We start from the raw sequence: 16,126 nt of genomic DNA on the forward strand, positions 1-16,126 counted from the left end.
AACAGACCAGTTTCACTTCTGCTGTAGTCAAGCAGCACACAGACAGACCTATCATTACATTAATAGGAGAGGGTGAAAATATATAATAAAAATCATAACAAATCCATAATCACAAATCAAGAATCAGTCATTCTGACATTAATTGTGTAAAGGCCCGTTCACACCAAGGATGATAACTATAAAGATAATGATAAAGTTATAGTTCTAAAAATCATTTAGAATTAGCAGAGTCCACACCACAACTATAACGATAAAGACAAAGAGAAACGATATTGTTGGAATAACTTTCAGAATGTTTTTTCCTCAGCTGATGAACGATAAAAAAACTGACAGCCAATCAGAATCATTCCTGCTATCACGAGCTTGAGAATTTAAAGCGGCAGACAAGCGTGCGCTTAGAATAAACAGACAATATCGTTCGCTGTGTGGACGCTAATATCGTTATCTTTATAGTTATCTTTATAGTTATCGTTCTTGGTGTGAACGAGGCTTAAGAATGTAAATCTTTCTGTGGATCAAATAGAAAACATCACGTCCAGACAGCAGAAGTGACTGAATGCAGTCTGTTCAGTTTGATTGACAGAGATCATATATTACACCTAAAACATGATGATCATATTAAAATACTGACTCATTCTCCTCAGAAATACAAGATTGATGTTTATTGTAATGATATTGTGTTATTAGTGTTTGTTCACTGATCAGTGTTGTGTGTGATTGTGTTTATGAGCAGCTGCAGTGTCTCTCAGCTGTATCAGTGCAGTTACTGTGACTCTGACTGACGGAGGTTTTTGTTCGACGCTTTATCACTGTGTGAACACTGGACCACTGTGGTAACTCTGACAGTAATAATCTCCTGTATCTTCAGTCTGGACTCCACTGATGGTCAGAGTGAAATCTTTTCTGGATCCGCTGCCACTGAATCTAGATGGAGTGTTTGAATCTCTTTGGTTTGCTGAATGAATCAAGCGTTTAGGAGCTTCTCCAGGTTTCTGCTGGTACCAGGCCATACAAGTATAGGAACTTGTACAGGCATCTCTCACTTCTGTGTTTGTTTTACAGTTTATAGTGACTGATTCACCGATCTGAACTGTTTTAACAGAGGGAGTCTGAGTCACAGTCACCTGCCACTGAAACCTAGAAACAGAGTTAGAGTTAGAAAGAACAGGATCTTTGTGTAATATTCATTGTTGATAATAATATAATATTTTACTTCAACATTTTCATGAAATCCTTACCTTGTATACATATACACAGTGTCCAGATGAGGATGATGATGTTGTTCATTGTAGTTGTTTTGTCTTGTGTGATGATGAAGATTGTGTTGTGTTCTGCTCTCAGTCATGAAGTGTTAAACTCACAGCACTATAAACACTCTCATGCAAAGTGTCTCTCTATGTAAATGCTCTTCATACACAGAACAGGCAGCTGTCAGTCTCAGACCTCAGATGCATTTCTTCATACACGTTCATGTTCTACAGAGTATAATTTTTTTATCCACAGTAAATTCACACTTGTCTAGTACAAATATGTCGCTTTGTTTCATAATTACAGTGTATACGTTTTTATTTATTTACCCTCAAAAATTGGAAGTGAAATGTGACAACATGCCCCATATGTGGGGTACATTGTAACAGCTGAGGGGCACGTTGACGAGCCAAAATGCTTTACATGTCTTGCAATAATAATTTATTATCATTAAACATTGACTGTCAGAATTTATTCACCTGTTTCTCATCGTTTATCATTAAAATGTATTAAATTAAATAGTCTGAATTACATCGCTAATGTCATAGAAAAGCACGGCAGGGCACATTGTAACGCAGTGTTAACGTGCCCCATCTGCGCAACTGGAATTTAAAACCTGTTTCTGTCTTCTGATAGTTAGCGAAGCATTAAAAAATTATCTAAACTGATAAATAACAGATTGGAGATTAAAATAATAGCAGATTTGTCTCATTTTAAATGAGTAATAAAAACTGAGGTGAACAATTTACTTAAGCCAGAAATATAATTTTACTATGGTAAAATAAATGTTCAGTGATATCGTCAAAAAACTTTTGAATTTTGGTGCACTTTTTTTCTCTATATAATGTTGATATGGTAACTAGTAAATGCTGTAAATTTGGTTATGCTAGCATGTGTGGAAATGTTTAAACCACGTGTGTTACAACTTACCCCGCGTTACTTTGTGCCCCACGCTCCCCTATTGTATAAATTATTATGGTGAAATACTGATCTGGGCCCGGTTGCATGAAAGTCCTTTAGGAATTTGATTTAGGAGTATCCCTGAGGGAAGAAAATTCCCTGAGGTAAGGGATTTCTTTAGGAGCGTTGCAACAAACGTCTTAACTGTCACCCTTACCTAAGTGTTTATACTGTTTCACGGTAGTTTCTGACCACATACGGCAATGGGCGCTGCGGTTACTATAGTTACCACATCTCACAATAAACATAGATATGTATATATCTATGACAATAAACAGAACATAACAAAATACAAACCTAACCAACTAAAACACGAACAAACATTAAATAAACGAGCGCTGCCCATTTCTGCACTGCTTTGTGTACAGTCGTTACCAAGGAAACCGCTTTGTTTCTGCAGTTAAATCGCCTCCTGCTGACTAATGATGGAAAATGTACCAAATGTGAAAATTGACGCTGCAAACACGCAGGGTTGTAAATGTGAACAGGTGGATCTACAAGAAGATAATGCATTATAAAAATCTAAACAATTAAGACATACATTACATTTATATTGTTATTTAATTAATGTAATAATTGATTAATAATAATTGTTTAAATTCATATAATAATTGATACAACTCATCCATTTTCTTAAAAAATTATATACAACTTTTTGTTTTGTGAAAAAAGTCATGCTTTTTACAGTAATTTTACAGTTTAATATGTTACAGTCTATTTAGCATGAGGAAGGCTTTGAGCCGAAACGTTTGTGTCTTTTCCCATCAGTAATTAATGTAAAATAAAAGAAAAAAGAAGATTGTTCTCGTGAGTGCGGATCATAATTTTCTATACTAAGTAACTCAACAGATTGACGCACCAAAATAAAAAGATCAAGTAACGCAAGAGCGCAGTGCAAACGACGTTGTTAAACAGTTTAACATGTTACCATAGTCATTGTCCTACTGTGCTCATATGATATTTTATTTGTGCAGGTCTTAACAAATATCTTAAGACTTACATTTGAGTTAAAAAATCCTGCAGATACTGAGTTTAAGATAACTTGAGGGAGCTGTTTTGGTCCTTTAAATTTATTAAGGTGAAATGGTTACTAAGGACTTTGTAGCAACGCTTAAGGGAACACTTCGATAATTAAGGGGAATACTTAATGGCAGCCTTAAGGTTCCTTAAGTTGACCCTTAGGATTTTTCTTGCAACCCAAGTTTCACTAAGGGTTCCCTTAACCTTATAACTAAGGGACTTCTTAGCTTGAGGGCTTTCATGCAACCGGGCCCTAATATCCAAATGCCATGTCAATAAATACATAATTACAATTAATTTAAATCTCTTTAAACTTTGCTACTTTGAGTCATTGTGTTGTTTGTGATCCTCTCATCAGCAGCTGCAGTGTCTCTCAGCTGTATCAGTGCAGTCACTGTGACTCTGACTGACCGAGGTTTTTGTACGACTCTTTATCACTGTGTGAACACCCAGCTACCACTGATCTGGTGTAAACTCTGACAGTAATAATCTCCTGTATCTTCAGTCTGGACTCCACTGATGGTCAGAGAGAAATCTTTTCCGTAATTAGATCCACTGCCACTGAATCTAGATGGAGTTCCAGAATAAAGGCTATTTATGTCATGAATAAGAAGCTTAGGTGCTTCTCCAGGTTTTTGTTGATACCAGATTAAATCATCATATGATAATGCTACATCCATACTACACTCAATTGTAGCTTTTTGACCCAGCTGAACAGTTTTAACTTCAGGTTGAGTCAGAGTGACTCCTCTGCATTCTGAAGAAGAGAAAATAAAGACAATTATTGAATATCCGTTGTTGCAGGAAGTCTATTAAAAAGAATAAACATCCCACCTTGAATAAAAGCTGCAATGGTCCAGATGAGGATGATGATGTTGTTCATTGTTGTTGTTTTGTCTTGTGTGATGATGAAGATTGTGTTCTGTTCTGCTGAAGTGTTAAACTCACAGCACTATAAACACTCTCAGAGCACTGAAGCATCTGCTGACAATGCAAAGAAGTGGGCAGGATTTACAACAGCTTGAGGTGCTAACAAACTCATATACACTGACATAAAACTAATAATTTGACAATCTCACAATTATGCTTGTTCAATAACAATTTCTGAATCATTGTGTGATGATTTAATGGTTTAAATGTTTAATCTTTAGAGGAACACTAAGTCATAACACTAAGTGGATATTTCACTGGTTCTTATTAAAGTGGTTTATACTGACACACATCAGCATGAATGTAGCATCATACAAGTCTCCGCCATCTTGAAGCATCCAATCAGTTCAGTAGCTTCCAACAAAGATTAATGACTGCTGTATACTCAACAATATGAGACACTGTAATATTTAACATCTCTGTTTAATTTACAAAGATACAGTATTAAGAAAATGAAAATGGCTGCCTGGGTTTGTTTCCAAGATTTCTGCCAGTTGAATCAATGTCATTTTATTTTTTATGACAAACAGACTAAAGAACACAATACAGGGTGCAAGCAGACAGATCTGCAAATAGATCTGAATACATATAACAAACACCAATACACGATCATGACAGAGGTATAGAAATATACCAGACACAAGAGTGAGACCAGCAAACAGATTTACATGTAGATCTGTAGATGACAAACAATGATACATAAATATTTAACATCTTTACCACAAGTCACTAAAGATCTGTTTCATCCATTTTTTTTGCAGTTAATTTCTCAAGTGTTAAAATGATTGAAACAGTGAGTGATAGATATTTACTTCTGTCCTTCCACTTAAATTCCTCTTTGGTAACACTTTTGGTAATACTTATAATAACTTTCATTAATAAATCATTAACACACATCATACAAAGCTTAACAGATCATTAGTTAATATATATTCACATAGCTCAAAATATGAGATTATGTGCTTGTTAATGTATACTAATGTACTTATTAAACTATCTAATGATTACATTTACATTTAGTCATTTTGCAGACGCTTTTATCCAAAGCGACTTACAATTGGGGGATACATAAAGTGATTCTTCTTAAAGAGACAAACAGATACATGAAGTGCTTGTAATACCAAGTTTCTAGACATTGTTCAAATAAGTACAAGCTAGAAAGAGAAGGAATAAGTAAAGAGATAATATTTTTTTATTTTTTTTTATGAAGTCAAGTAACTTTGAAAGAGATGAGTTTTCAGCTGTCGCTTGAAAATTGTCAGAGATTCAGCATTCCGGATAGGAGTGGGAAGATCGTTCCACCAGCCATCTGTATCTGATTAACAGATACTTATTTCATGTAAATAATAATGCTTACAAATGTCAGTAAACTTTCAATCCAAGTGATCATGCACTTCTTAAAAAAATCTTCAAATGATTTTAACAGATGTTATACAATGATTAAAAGCTTTTGTTAATACACAACTCTTCTGCTGCTGTTGAGGTGTAATGCAGCTAAGGTTAGGGACAGGTTTGGTGTATGGGTTGGTTTAAGGGTAGGTTAAGGGGTCAGAAGTATGTAGTTTTCAATGTGATTATTATAAGGGAACACGGTTCATTCTGTTTTATTACATTGTTTTGATAAATGAACAAGTAATTTCTTTGAATTCGTTTCTCCTGTTGATCTATGACTCAATGAATATCCTGTTTAATGATATAAAGTAGTATATTACAGTTTAACTTCGTCTTATTGTGTCAAAACTTTGCACACAAGCACACAAGACACAACACTGGGAAATAAACCATTCACATCTATGTCGAATTGAAACTCTGCTATCAAAACCTAACAATCCTTTGTCAAAATGTCACTCTGATGACAAAATGATACACACTTGCATCATATGAATACACTTTCAGATTAGCAGCAACACACTAGTGTACTTCATATAAAACACTGCAGTCTTTAATTTTCACTGTTTTTATTCAGTTCAATCAGTTAGCATTCTGTGAAGCTCAATGCAACACTTACAGTTTTTGTTCTGTTTTTTTTCCAACAAAGGTTTTCACAACAACCAAAAATGAAAGCACTGAAAGGTTACAAATGACATCAACTCAATACTGCACATCACAGTACTATACTTTACAGTACAGTACATGCAGTAATGCAAAAATAATACAAAAATAAAACACAGAATACACTAATGTAAATACAGAAAAACAGGCCAATTTTGCGTGGGTGGGATTACAGATCCTGCCGTCTGTTTGTGTCTAGCCACAGGATCTCATCAACGTTGCTCTAATATCATCTGAAATATTATTCCGTGCATAGCCTCTTCGACCATGTCCTACTCCTCTCTCTCTTTGTCTTCCTCTTCCTCTTCCTCTTCCTCTGCCTCTACCTCTTGCTCTCCCTGCCTCCATGCTTGCAAAGTTCTCAAAATGGCTCAACTGAGGCCTATTTGTGGTTGGCTGATTGGTGATCAGTTTTGTAAGTAAGTGTTTTCAGGTGTGTGTCTAAGTGTTTTCAATCACCCAATGTGTTTTGTATTTTGAATGGATGTGTTTTCCCAATGGTACCCATGAGATTTCATTTATGAACGAAGTGTCTTATGTATGAAATAGTGTGTAGTGTGCAGGAGCAAGTGTGTTGCAGAATTGCAACTGAAGTGCAAAGCAGCGCTTTTGTTTAAGGTATGGTTACACTGTGTTTAAGGTATAGTAACAAAAGCTTCAAGTTTTGTTACTTTGGTCTAAGCATGTGTCTATAGTGTTCAAGCAATAGGCAAAAACTGTAATATGTCTTGAGGCAATAAAAACATGGTTTGCCAATGTGTTTAATGTCTTTAGCAAGCATTTACATAAACCTAACTAACCACCCTTTACATACCTTTTCATTTGTAGATTTTTAAAAAGTGCATGATCGTATGACTTGAAAGTTTAATGACATTTGTAAGTATAAACTGATCCGTTAAGCATTATACAACTTTTGTTAATGATTAATTAATGACGGTTTTAATCATTGTAAACCATCTGTCAAATCACTTGAAGATTTTTAAAAAAGTGCATGATCATATGCATTGAAAGTGTAATGACATTTGCAAGCATATCAATTTACATCAAATAATGATCTGCTAATCATTAGTTAATATTTAATAAGTACATTAACAACATGTTTCTAGCTAGGTGAATATAAAAGAACTAATGATCTGTTAAGCATTATATAATGTTTGTTAATGTTTAATGTTAATGTTTGTCTGAAGTTGCAGGTTTTTCTGTGAATCATGATGATTGAGCTGCATGAACTGACTATCAGCTTGTCAGTGGTGTATCAACGGAGGGCCGACCGCAGTGAACCTCTGCTGGTGTGATACCCAAAAAACACCGGCAGTCTGACAGCATTATTAGCTTTGTCAGCTCACTGATGGTATGTAGACGGAGGTCCACCTGTGTCACGATACTGACTTTGTGCTGCGCCAAAAAAAACACTGGCAGACCAACAGGTCATTGTTAGCTGGGCTGGTTATAAAATAATTACATTGTTTTCAAGCAATAACAAACATTTTGATTGTACTATATATGAGAGAGTTTCGTTCATGGAAAAAAAATGTTTTATGTTTTTTCATATAATAAAGTAAACTTTTGGCTGCATGTCATGTTATTTATTACTTATCAGAGCACAGAACCTGAGATTCACACAGTCCATTCAGCATGCTTCTGTTTTTCAAATGAAACCAAATATTCCACACATAAGATTAAGTCAAGATGCACAAGTACACTGTACAAGTACACACAAAGCCATTTGCATTTAATATATACTGCAGATGTTCATTTTAACTGTAGACAGAGACAGACATGCTCACAAGTCTTTCATCACAAGTCCGAGTTGAGTCTGGAGTCGATTCAGAAGTCTATTAAAATGTGACTCGAGTGCCCATCTCTGGATATAGATTTAAAGAGGAAATATCCTGGAAATAACCAGAGGAAATATCCAGCTCAGTTTTACAGACATTGTATACAGTACTTCCATGTAAAACTCCAAGGAATCACCTAAATTGGATCTAGTGTTAGTGAAAACTAACCAAACACATGCTTTATTACTTACAGTCTTATTATTTCATGAAACTCCATTAAACAGCCACTCTGGATACTGTTATTCGAATTACATAGGAGAGGTTTTTATGGATCTTTTGGTAACACTTTAGAATAGGGAACACTTATTCACTATTAACTACAAATGTTCCCTCAATAAATTCCTAATTTAATAGTTAGTAAGGTAGTTGTTAAGTTTAGGTTTTGGGTAGGATTAGGGATGTAGAATAAGGTAATGTAGAATAAGGCATTCATATGTGTTTAATTGCTACTAATAAATTGCTAATATTCTAGTAATATGCATGCTAATAAGCAACTAGTTAAGAGACCCTGAAATAAAGTGTTACCATCTTTTTTGTACGGGACTTCAGAGCTTGATGGAAAAATGTTGGCATGGAAACAATGTTTCTCAGCACAGTAATTTGATTGGCTGAATGTCAGTAATTTATGTGTTGTAAGGTCAATTCTGTAAGAATGTAAATCTTTCTGTGGGTCAAATGGAAAGCATCACGTCCAGACAGCAGAAGTGACTGAATGCAGTCTGTTCAGTTTGATTGACAGGGATCATATATTACACCTAAAACATAATGATCATATTAAAACACTGACTCATTCTCCTCAGAAATACATGATTGATGTTTATTGTAATAATACTGAGTTATTAGTGTTTGTTCTCTGTTCAGTGTTGTGTGTGATTGTGTTTATGAGCAGCTGCAGTATCTCTCAGCTGTATCAGTGCAGTCACTGTGACTCTGACTGACGGAGGTTTTTGTAAGACTCTTTATCACTGTGTGACTGTTGGACCACTATTATACATCTGACAGTAATAATCTCCTGTATCTTCAGTCTGGACTCCACTGATGGTCAGAGTGAAATCAGTGTGAGATCCACTGCCACTGAATCTAGATGGAGTTCCAGTGTTACGGCTTGTTGCACGATATATGAGGAGTTTAGGAGCTTCTCCAGGTTTCTGTAAATACCAGGATAAACGATCACCCCAGTATGCACTACTGCTGGTTTTACATTTTATTCTGACATTTTGTCCTTGAGCTGCTGTTATTGATGGACTCTGAGTTACAGTGTACTGTCCTCTACACTCTGAAAGAACAGTGAAGATAATTAACTACCTGTGTTTCACACTTCAAAGACTTAATAAACTGTACAAATTTTAGCACACAAACCTTGAGCAAACAGTGTGAGAGTCCAGATGAGGATGAGGATGTTCATTGTTGTTGTTTTGTCTTGTGTGATGATGAAGATTCTGATCTGTTCTGCTCTCAGTCATGAAGTGTTAAACTCACAGCACTATAAACACTCTCAGAGCACCGAAGCATGTGCTGACAATGCAAAGTAATTCTTTATTTAAATAATTTAGCTAAAGCCTGTACCTCACATCACTGGTCAGCAGCAAATATGCTGAACATTAAACATGGATTGACTGTACTGATACATTTATACAGTTTGAAAGATAATTATTAAGCAGTTGCAAAATTAGAAAACTAAACTTTTCCTTTAAATGCCTATTACATTTTTTTTTTTTATGCCCATTTCCTTTCCAAATGCTCCTTCCTCTAACTCCACCACCACTACTATCACAACTCAGCCCATTTCTTTGGTAATACGAACACCAGCCCCCACTGCAGTGTATTCTCCCACTCCAGTGAATCCTTCTTCACTCATCTGTCATCACTCTGTTCCCATCGAGACTTCAGTAACCTACAATGGTGCGACAGAGGAATGCAGCGGTTTTCTTCTCCAATGTTCAGCATGGATGTGCAGCCAAATTCAATCCCCACAGAATATAAAAATTGCTCTGTCTGACTAGAGCTCTTCAGTTACATGATGTGTCAGTCTCAAATAAGTATTTTCTCATCCTGCTTGAGACTCCAATGCAGGAGAACAACTTCATCACCTCCAGCAGGGGAAGCATTCCGTTTCAGAGTATTCTATCCCAGAGGAAAAATGTATTGCTCAGTGGTTGCTTTTCTTATAAACTCAGGAGACTTAGATGATATTCTCATATATCGCTCATTTTAGTATCAACAGGATTTCAGATGTTTCTCCTCAAAATCCGTAGGAGAAATAGAAGTAGACACAAATGAGACTTGAGAAATTTTTGAGAAAAAAAAGACTCAAAATTTAGAATGTGGTGGAAGAAACATAGAATATCTCTTCATTGTCTTGCTGCAATCTCTATCAAGACTCCATTATAGGAATATTTTATTGCTTAGAGTTTGCTCTTTATAAACTCAGACGACTCTGATTCTCGTGTATTTCTCATTTTAGTATCAACAGTGTCTCAGATGTTTCTCCGAAAATTCCTTAGGAGAAATAAAAGTAGACACAACTCAGACTTGAGAAATATCTGAGAGAAAGGAGTCCAAAATGAGAATAGACTGTGAGAAACACTGGAGATCTCTTTATTGTCTCGCTGTAATCTCTTTCAAGACTCTGATAACAATGTTTTACTGCTCAGAGGTTGCTCTTTCTTTTTTCTTGATTACATTGAGGTTTTTCACCTTTAATGGTCAGGACAGTAGGAGTAGAGACAGGAAACGATTGGACAGGTGAGAATTGAACAGGAACAGTTAAGTACCTTTAGCTGGGACTCAAACTCAGTAGGAGTAGAGACAGGAAACGATTGGACAGATGAGAATTGAACAGGAACAGTTAAGTACCTTTAGCTGGGACTCAAACTCATGCTGTCTGAAGTGATACCTCCAAAGCATTTTAACAGATACAATCTGTCCAACCGGGCAGCACTGACTCTATTATTAAAAGCCTTGACCCAGGTATACTGTCTATCAGGAGGATGTTTAATTTCTAAAGTTTAAAATCTTTTAGCAGTTTAGACAATGAGCCTGAAGACTGTATGTGAGGTTCTTCAGTGTTTCGATCTTCAATAAAATGCACAGTACAGTTCCAGTCCCCTCCAATAATGACATATCCTTCACTAGGACATTTTTTAAGAACTTTTTTAAGAGTGACTTTAAGAATTCACTATAACATTTTTTTTTTTAAGAATCCCACTCAGGATGTTGAAATTAAAGCATTCATGTCCCACCGTTGGAGAATAGATATTTATCAAAAAAATAAAAAAAATTCCTTGGATTTTAGCTTCAACTGAAATAAGACAACATTTGACTGGTTCCTCTGCCTTTACAATAACCACATCTAGAGATGTGGAAAATAAAATGGCCACCCCTCTACTTAAATTCGTACCATGACTAATGGCGCTTTTCCACTGCGTGGTACGACTCGGCTCGGTACGGCTCAGTACGGTACGGCACGGCTCGGTTCGGCTTGGTTTGCATTTCCACTGCAGTTTAGTATCGCTTTAGAATGGGCGGGATTATTCACATGTCGTTATAGTTGCGTCGCCTCTACTGCCGCGACTCCTAAAAAACTTTTTCATTCCGCATCGCCCCATCAAGCTCTCACTGGATCCGCTCCTCTGCTATCAACGAGAGGAACATCTTTACTTCCTCAACAGGGGGAACAGCCACTTTTTGGTTGTTAAAAAAAGGTGCGCTCGTTCAAAACAGCTGCGTTCGATCCTTCGCTGGCTGTGCTGATTTAAATCTAGCGGTTCTCTTGTGTTTGTGTTGTGTCCTTTCCACCACAAATGCCACTCAACTTCATTTACAATATCACTAGTGTTTCTTGGAGAAAAGCGGTCAAAAGTGACCGAAGCCTTGAAATGTAACTTTTTTTTTCAGGAAAATAAACGTAATACATTTTTGTTTAATACTAATTTTTGATTATTATTTAGAATTTTGGGGGGATTTTATAATACTATGCAATATTTATAACATTTTAATGAGCTATTTTTTCCATTATAATTAATATATTTTTATTTATCAAATAAAACACCCAGATTTCTCACCACCATCTTATTACACGAGGCTAGAGGGCCAAGGTTAACAGTCTCACTCGGCCCAAAAATAATAATCTCTGTTTTGTTTTCATTTAGTTTTTAAAAATGTAAATTCATCCAGCCTTTTATATCATTTAAACATTCTAAAATAAGAGTTAGAACATTCTTATTATTCTGTTGTAATGGTAGATATATATATGCGTATCGTCTGCATAACAGTGAAATGAGACATTATGCTTCTTTAAGATAGACCCCAAAGGAGCATATATAGAAAAAAAAGTAATGGGGCCAGAATGGACCCTTGAGGGACGCCACAGGTGAGAGGAACTGAGGTAGATAAAAATTCACCAACATTAACTGCAAAGCTTCTATTTGATAAATACGACTTAAACCACTGAAGAGCCTTGAATTCCTGCATATTGCTCAAGACGAGAAACCAAGATAGTGTGGTCAACAGTATCAAAAGCCGCACTAAGATCTAATAAAACTAGGATTGCAGAGGCTCCAGAGTCAACGGTTAATAAAATATCATTGTAGACTTTTAAGAGTGTCGATTCTGTACTGTGTTTTGTTCTAAAACCTGATTGGAAAACCTCGAGTACTGAATTTTTCTCTAAAAAGGGGTGTAACTGAGTGAAAACTACTTTCTCCAACACTTTTGAAAAAAAGGGAAGTTTCGAAATCGGTCTAAAATTTGAACAAACTGTAGGATCCAAATTAGCTTTTTTAATAAGAGGCTGCACTATTGCATGTTTAAAATAGACAGGAACAGAGCCTGAGGCCAAGCAACAATTAATTATTGTCATGACACTTGGACCAATAACACATAAAGCTTGTTTAAAAATGCGAGTAGGGATAATATCTTGATGGCAAACTGTAGGCTTCAAATGTTCAACGATCTCCCCCAAGGTTGCAAAAGATACAGGCTCAAACTGATTAAAAACAGCAGAGCAAAACTAGAGTGTACATCAGCCGGCAGTCTCCGACAGCCGAAATGTCTTTTAAAAACTGATGCAAGTCCTCCACCTCGACCAGTAGTCCAAGGAGAATTAAAAAATGTACACTCCGGTGGCACAAGTTCCGAAAAAGGGCTGAGATCCCCAGCATTTAGCCAAGTCTCAGTTACAAATAAAAAGTCCAGACCACGTGAAGTAAAAAAGTCGTTCAATATAAAGGACTTATTTACTAATGATCTTGAGTTAACCAGAGCCATCCTGACCACAGTCGGGTCACCAGCCGACTGTGATGCATGACATGACGGCCAAAGATTCATTAGATCCTCACCACCTCTGCGCAAATGAGACAAACGTACCTGAGGGGGAATTGTGTGGAAAAAAGGTACAACAGGTCAAATCCAGCAGTACAACGGCTCCAAGCAACGCCAAGAAAAGTAGCAATCCCGGACCAACTCATATCGGCGAACAGAGGGGTAGAAATGGGGCACAGCAAAAGACGCCAGGTACGATTTCCATCTGATAAGCACACCACCTCGCTTTCCACGTCTCCGACGTTGCTTTCTCCCGGGAAAAGCACAGGGTAGCTGGCGTAAGCTTTCCGGAATAGTAGACAAAGGCGGAGGAAAACTGCCATTTGATTTCCTTAGATATTTATTAATCAATATTTCGATTGCATTTCGAATATCAAAAAGTGTTTGCTTGTCATAGACAAGTATGGTTGAAACATATTGAAGAATCAGAGATAAAAACAAAATAACAAACAGCCAGATAGATTGAAGGCGGCAAGCCGAACGCACCGGCGCCATCCCTCCCATTGTGTTCACAAGTTTGGGCTGTTGGGCTGTTGATTTTGAATGATGAACTAAACCAGGGTTCCTCAGGTCCTGGAGAGCCACTGTCCTGCAGAGTTTAGCTCAAACCCTGATCAAACTCAATTACCTGTGATTTTCTATGGATCCTGAAGATCTTGATGGGCTTGCTCAGGTGTGTTTGATTTGGGTTGAAGCTGAACTCTGCAGCGCATTGGCCCTCCAGGGCAAGATTTGAGGAACCTTGAACTAAGCCCATCCATGCTGAAGTTGTGTGTGAAAATCAGATGAGAGAATCAGATTAGCCAGACAATAAGTTATTGGCGAGACTTGATCACGAGTCAATTAGCCTGTTTTAATAATGTGCTTGTTTAGGGCCAATGATTTGCCTGCTGACAAAAAAATAAAATAAAATACAGACTCTGAATCTCTCAGAGCTCTAGTCAAATGTAAACACTAAAATATTATGATGAGAAGGGAAATCCTTGAAATTTGTAATGTAAAATGTAAAATCTAGCAAGTGATACAGTGATATCACACCCTCTGTCACTTCTCAACTTGCCTTGTGTTTGACCATTGCCTTGTTTTGACTACTCTCTTCTTGTTTCTCCTAGTAAATCTCTGCATATGGATTCTCACTCACTGCCAGGGGCCCGTTTTAATAAGGATGTTCAACCAACGCTGAGTTAAATCTTGAACTCTGGGTTGACTTGCCCTGAGATGGGAAACATTTTAGGTTCAGAACAGGGGTGTATTCCATAAAGCAAGGTTAAAGTATTGTCACATAAACCCTGAACTCTCGGTTGAACCCAAGCCTTGCTTACTCAAGGTATGCTGGTTTCAAAAACGTGTCCGGGAGTAAGCTCAGTCAACTCAGAGTATGTTCACGGTTAACACACAAGACATTCTCAACAGAGCCACAAATCAACGAGTCACCATGGAAACTGACGCAAAGAAAAAGCACGCCATGCTGCTTCTTTCTTCTTCTTTTGTTCGTTGGTCATTTATATACTTACTGCATATCGCCACCTAATTAATGGTTGTGCAATAATTTTTCAAACTTTTTCAAACTTTTTTATATATATATTGTGCCGAGCGTCCCGCAGCTTCATCAGCATCTCCCTGGAAACAAGCGAGGCACACCTGGCCGTCCTCATTACAGGCTGATCGGTCACAGCTGTAGCTCATCAGGCGGTGGCCACATAAGCCACGCAAGCCCTGCCATCTAGGAAATTCCTCCATGAGACTGAGCACTAACTCGCCCTCTCATTTTTCCCACAGAAAGCAGCGTGTGACCGACCAGCCCCACAGGAGCACTGCACGGACCCTCTGCACTGGGAAGACAGAAGAGAGCACTCACGGCACCGGAACACCTACCTGGACCTTTCTCACAATCACCCATCACACCAATAAATCCACCCTCCGGGGTATTGATTGAGATTACTTGTCATGTGATTCTTCACCCTGTTACACTGGTGGAGAATGCGGGCAAATCAGTGAAGAATCACAGACAAGCGATCTTCTTCACCTCACCTTTTTTTCTTGTTTTTGTCTCCAGGTTCTTTCACAGGCGAGCGCTCCTAGGATGGCATCTGGGCACGGGTGCTGGCTCCCCTGCTGACGGGCAAAGCGCAGCGTGCATACTTCGCTCTTCCCGCCGCCCCGCCGCCTCAATATAAGGAGGTCAAGAAGGAAATCCTAGCCCATCTGGGGTTATCCCCTATCTGTGCCGCCCAGCACTTCCACGAGTGGGAGTATAAGCCCCCTCTGCCGGCCCTTGCCCAGGCCGCCGAACTCACACGACTTGCGCAGCACTGGCTGCTGGAGGGGGCTCCATCGGCTGGACAGGTGGCAGAGCGCGTTGTGATAGACCGTCTTCTCCGAGCCCTTCCCCGATCTCACCGACAGGCCGTTGGGATGAGAAACCCAACCACCACATCGGAGCTGGTGGAGGCTGTTGAGCTGGCAGATGCGGCCCAACACCGGGATGCTGGGGAGCGAGCGCCGCCGTTGCCCCGGAGGGTGGTCCAGGAGCGACGCGTGCCGGAGGGCACCCCGCGACCAGTACGCAGGCCGGCGGCTCCCTCCCAGCGGGATGAGCCCATGCCAACGGAAGTCCTCACACGGACCTGGCTGGCAGGCTGCATTGTGCACTGCAACCTGCCGGTTGGAGTGCCAAAAGTGGAAGTGAAACTGAATGGAAAGCCGTTCCGGGTCATCCTGAACTCGGGCAGTGCGGTCACTCTGGTCCAGTCGCA

General features: G+C 38.4%; 1 gene segment (V, D, J or C); it reads right to left on the reverse strand.

Moving 5' to 3' along the window:
- Positions 1 to 3,569: 3,569 nt before the first annotated feature.
- Positions 3,570 to 9,500, reverse strand: LOC107575828 (Ig kappa chain V region 3368-like). The segment is given in 3 exon segments: positions 3,570 to 3,702; positions 9,042 to 9,324; positions 9,408 to 9,500. Coding segments are annotated over 3 exon segments (369 nt in total).
- Positions 9,501 to 16,126: the final 6,626 nt, after the last annotated feature.

This window comes from Sinocyclocheilus grahami, unplaced genomic scaffold (assembly GCF_001515645.1).
Source record: "Sinocyclocheilus grahami isolate Dianchi unplaced genomic scaffold, SAMN03320097.WGS_v1.1 scaffold2930.1, whole genome shotgun sequence".
Taxonomy (NCBI): domain Eukaryota; kingdom Metazoa; phylum Chordata; class Actinopteri; order Cypriniformes; family Cyprinidae; genus Sinocyclocheilus; species Sinocyclocheilus grahami.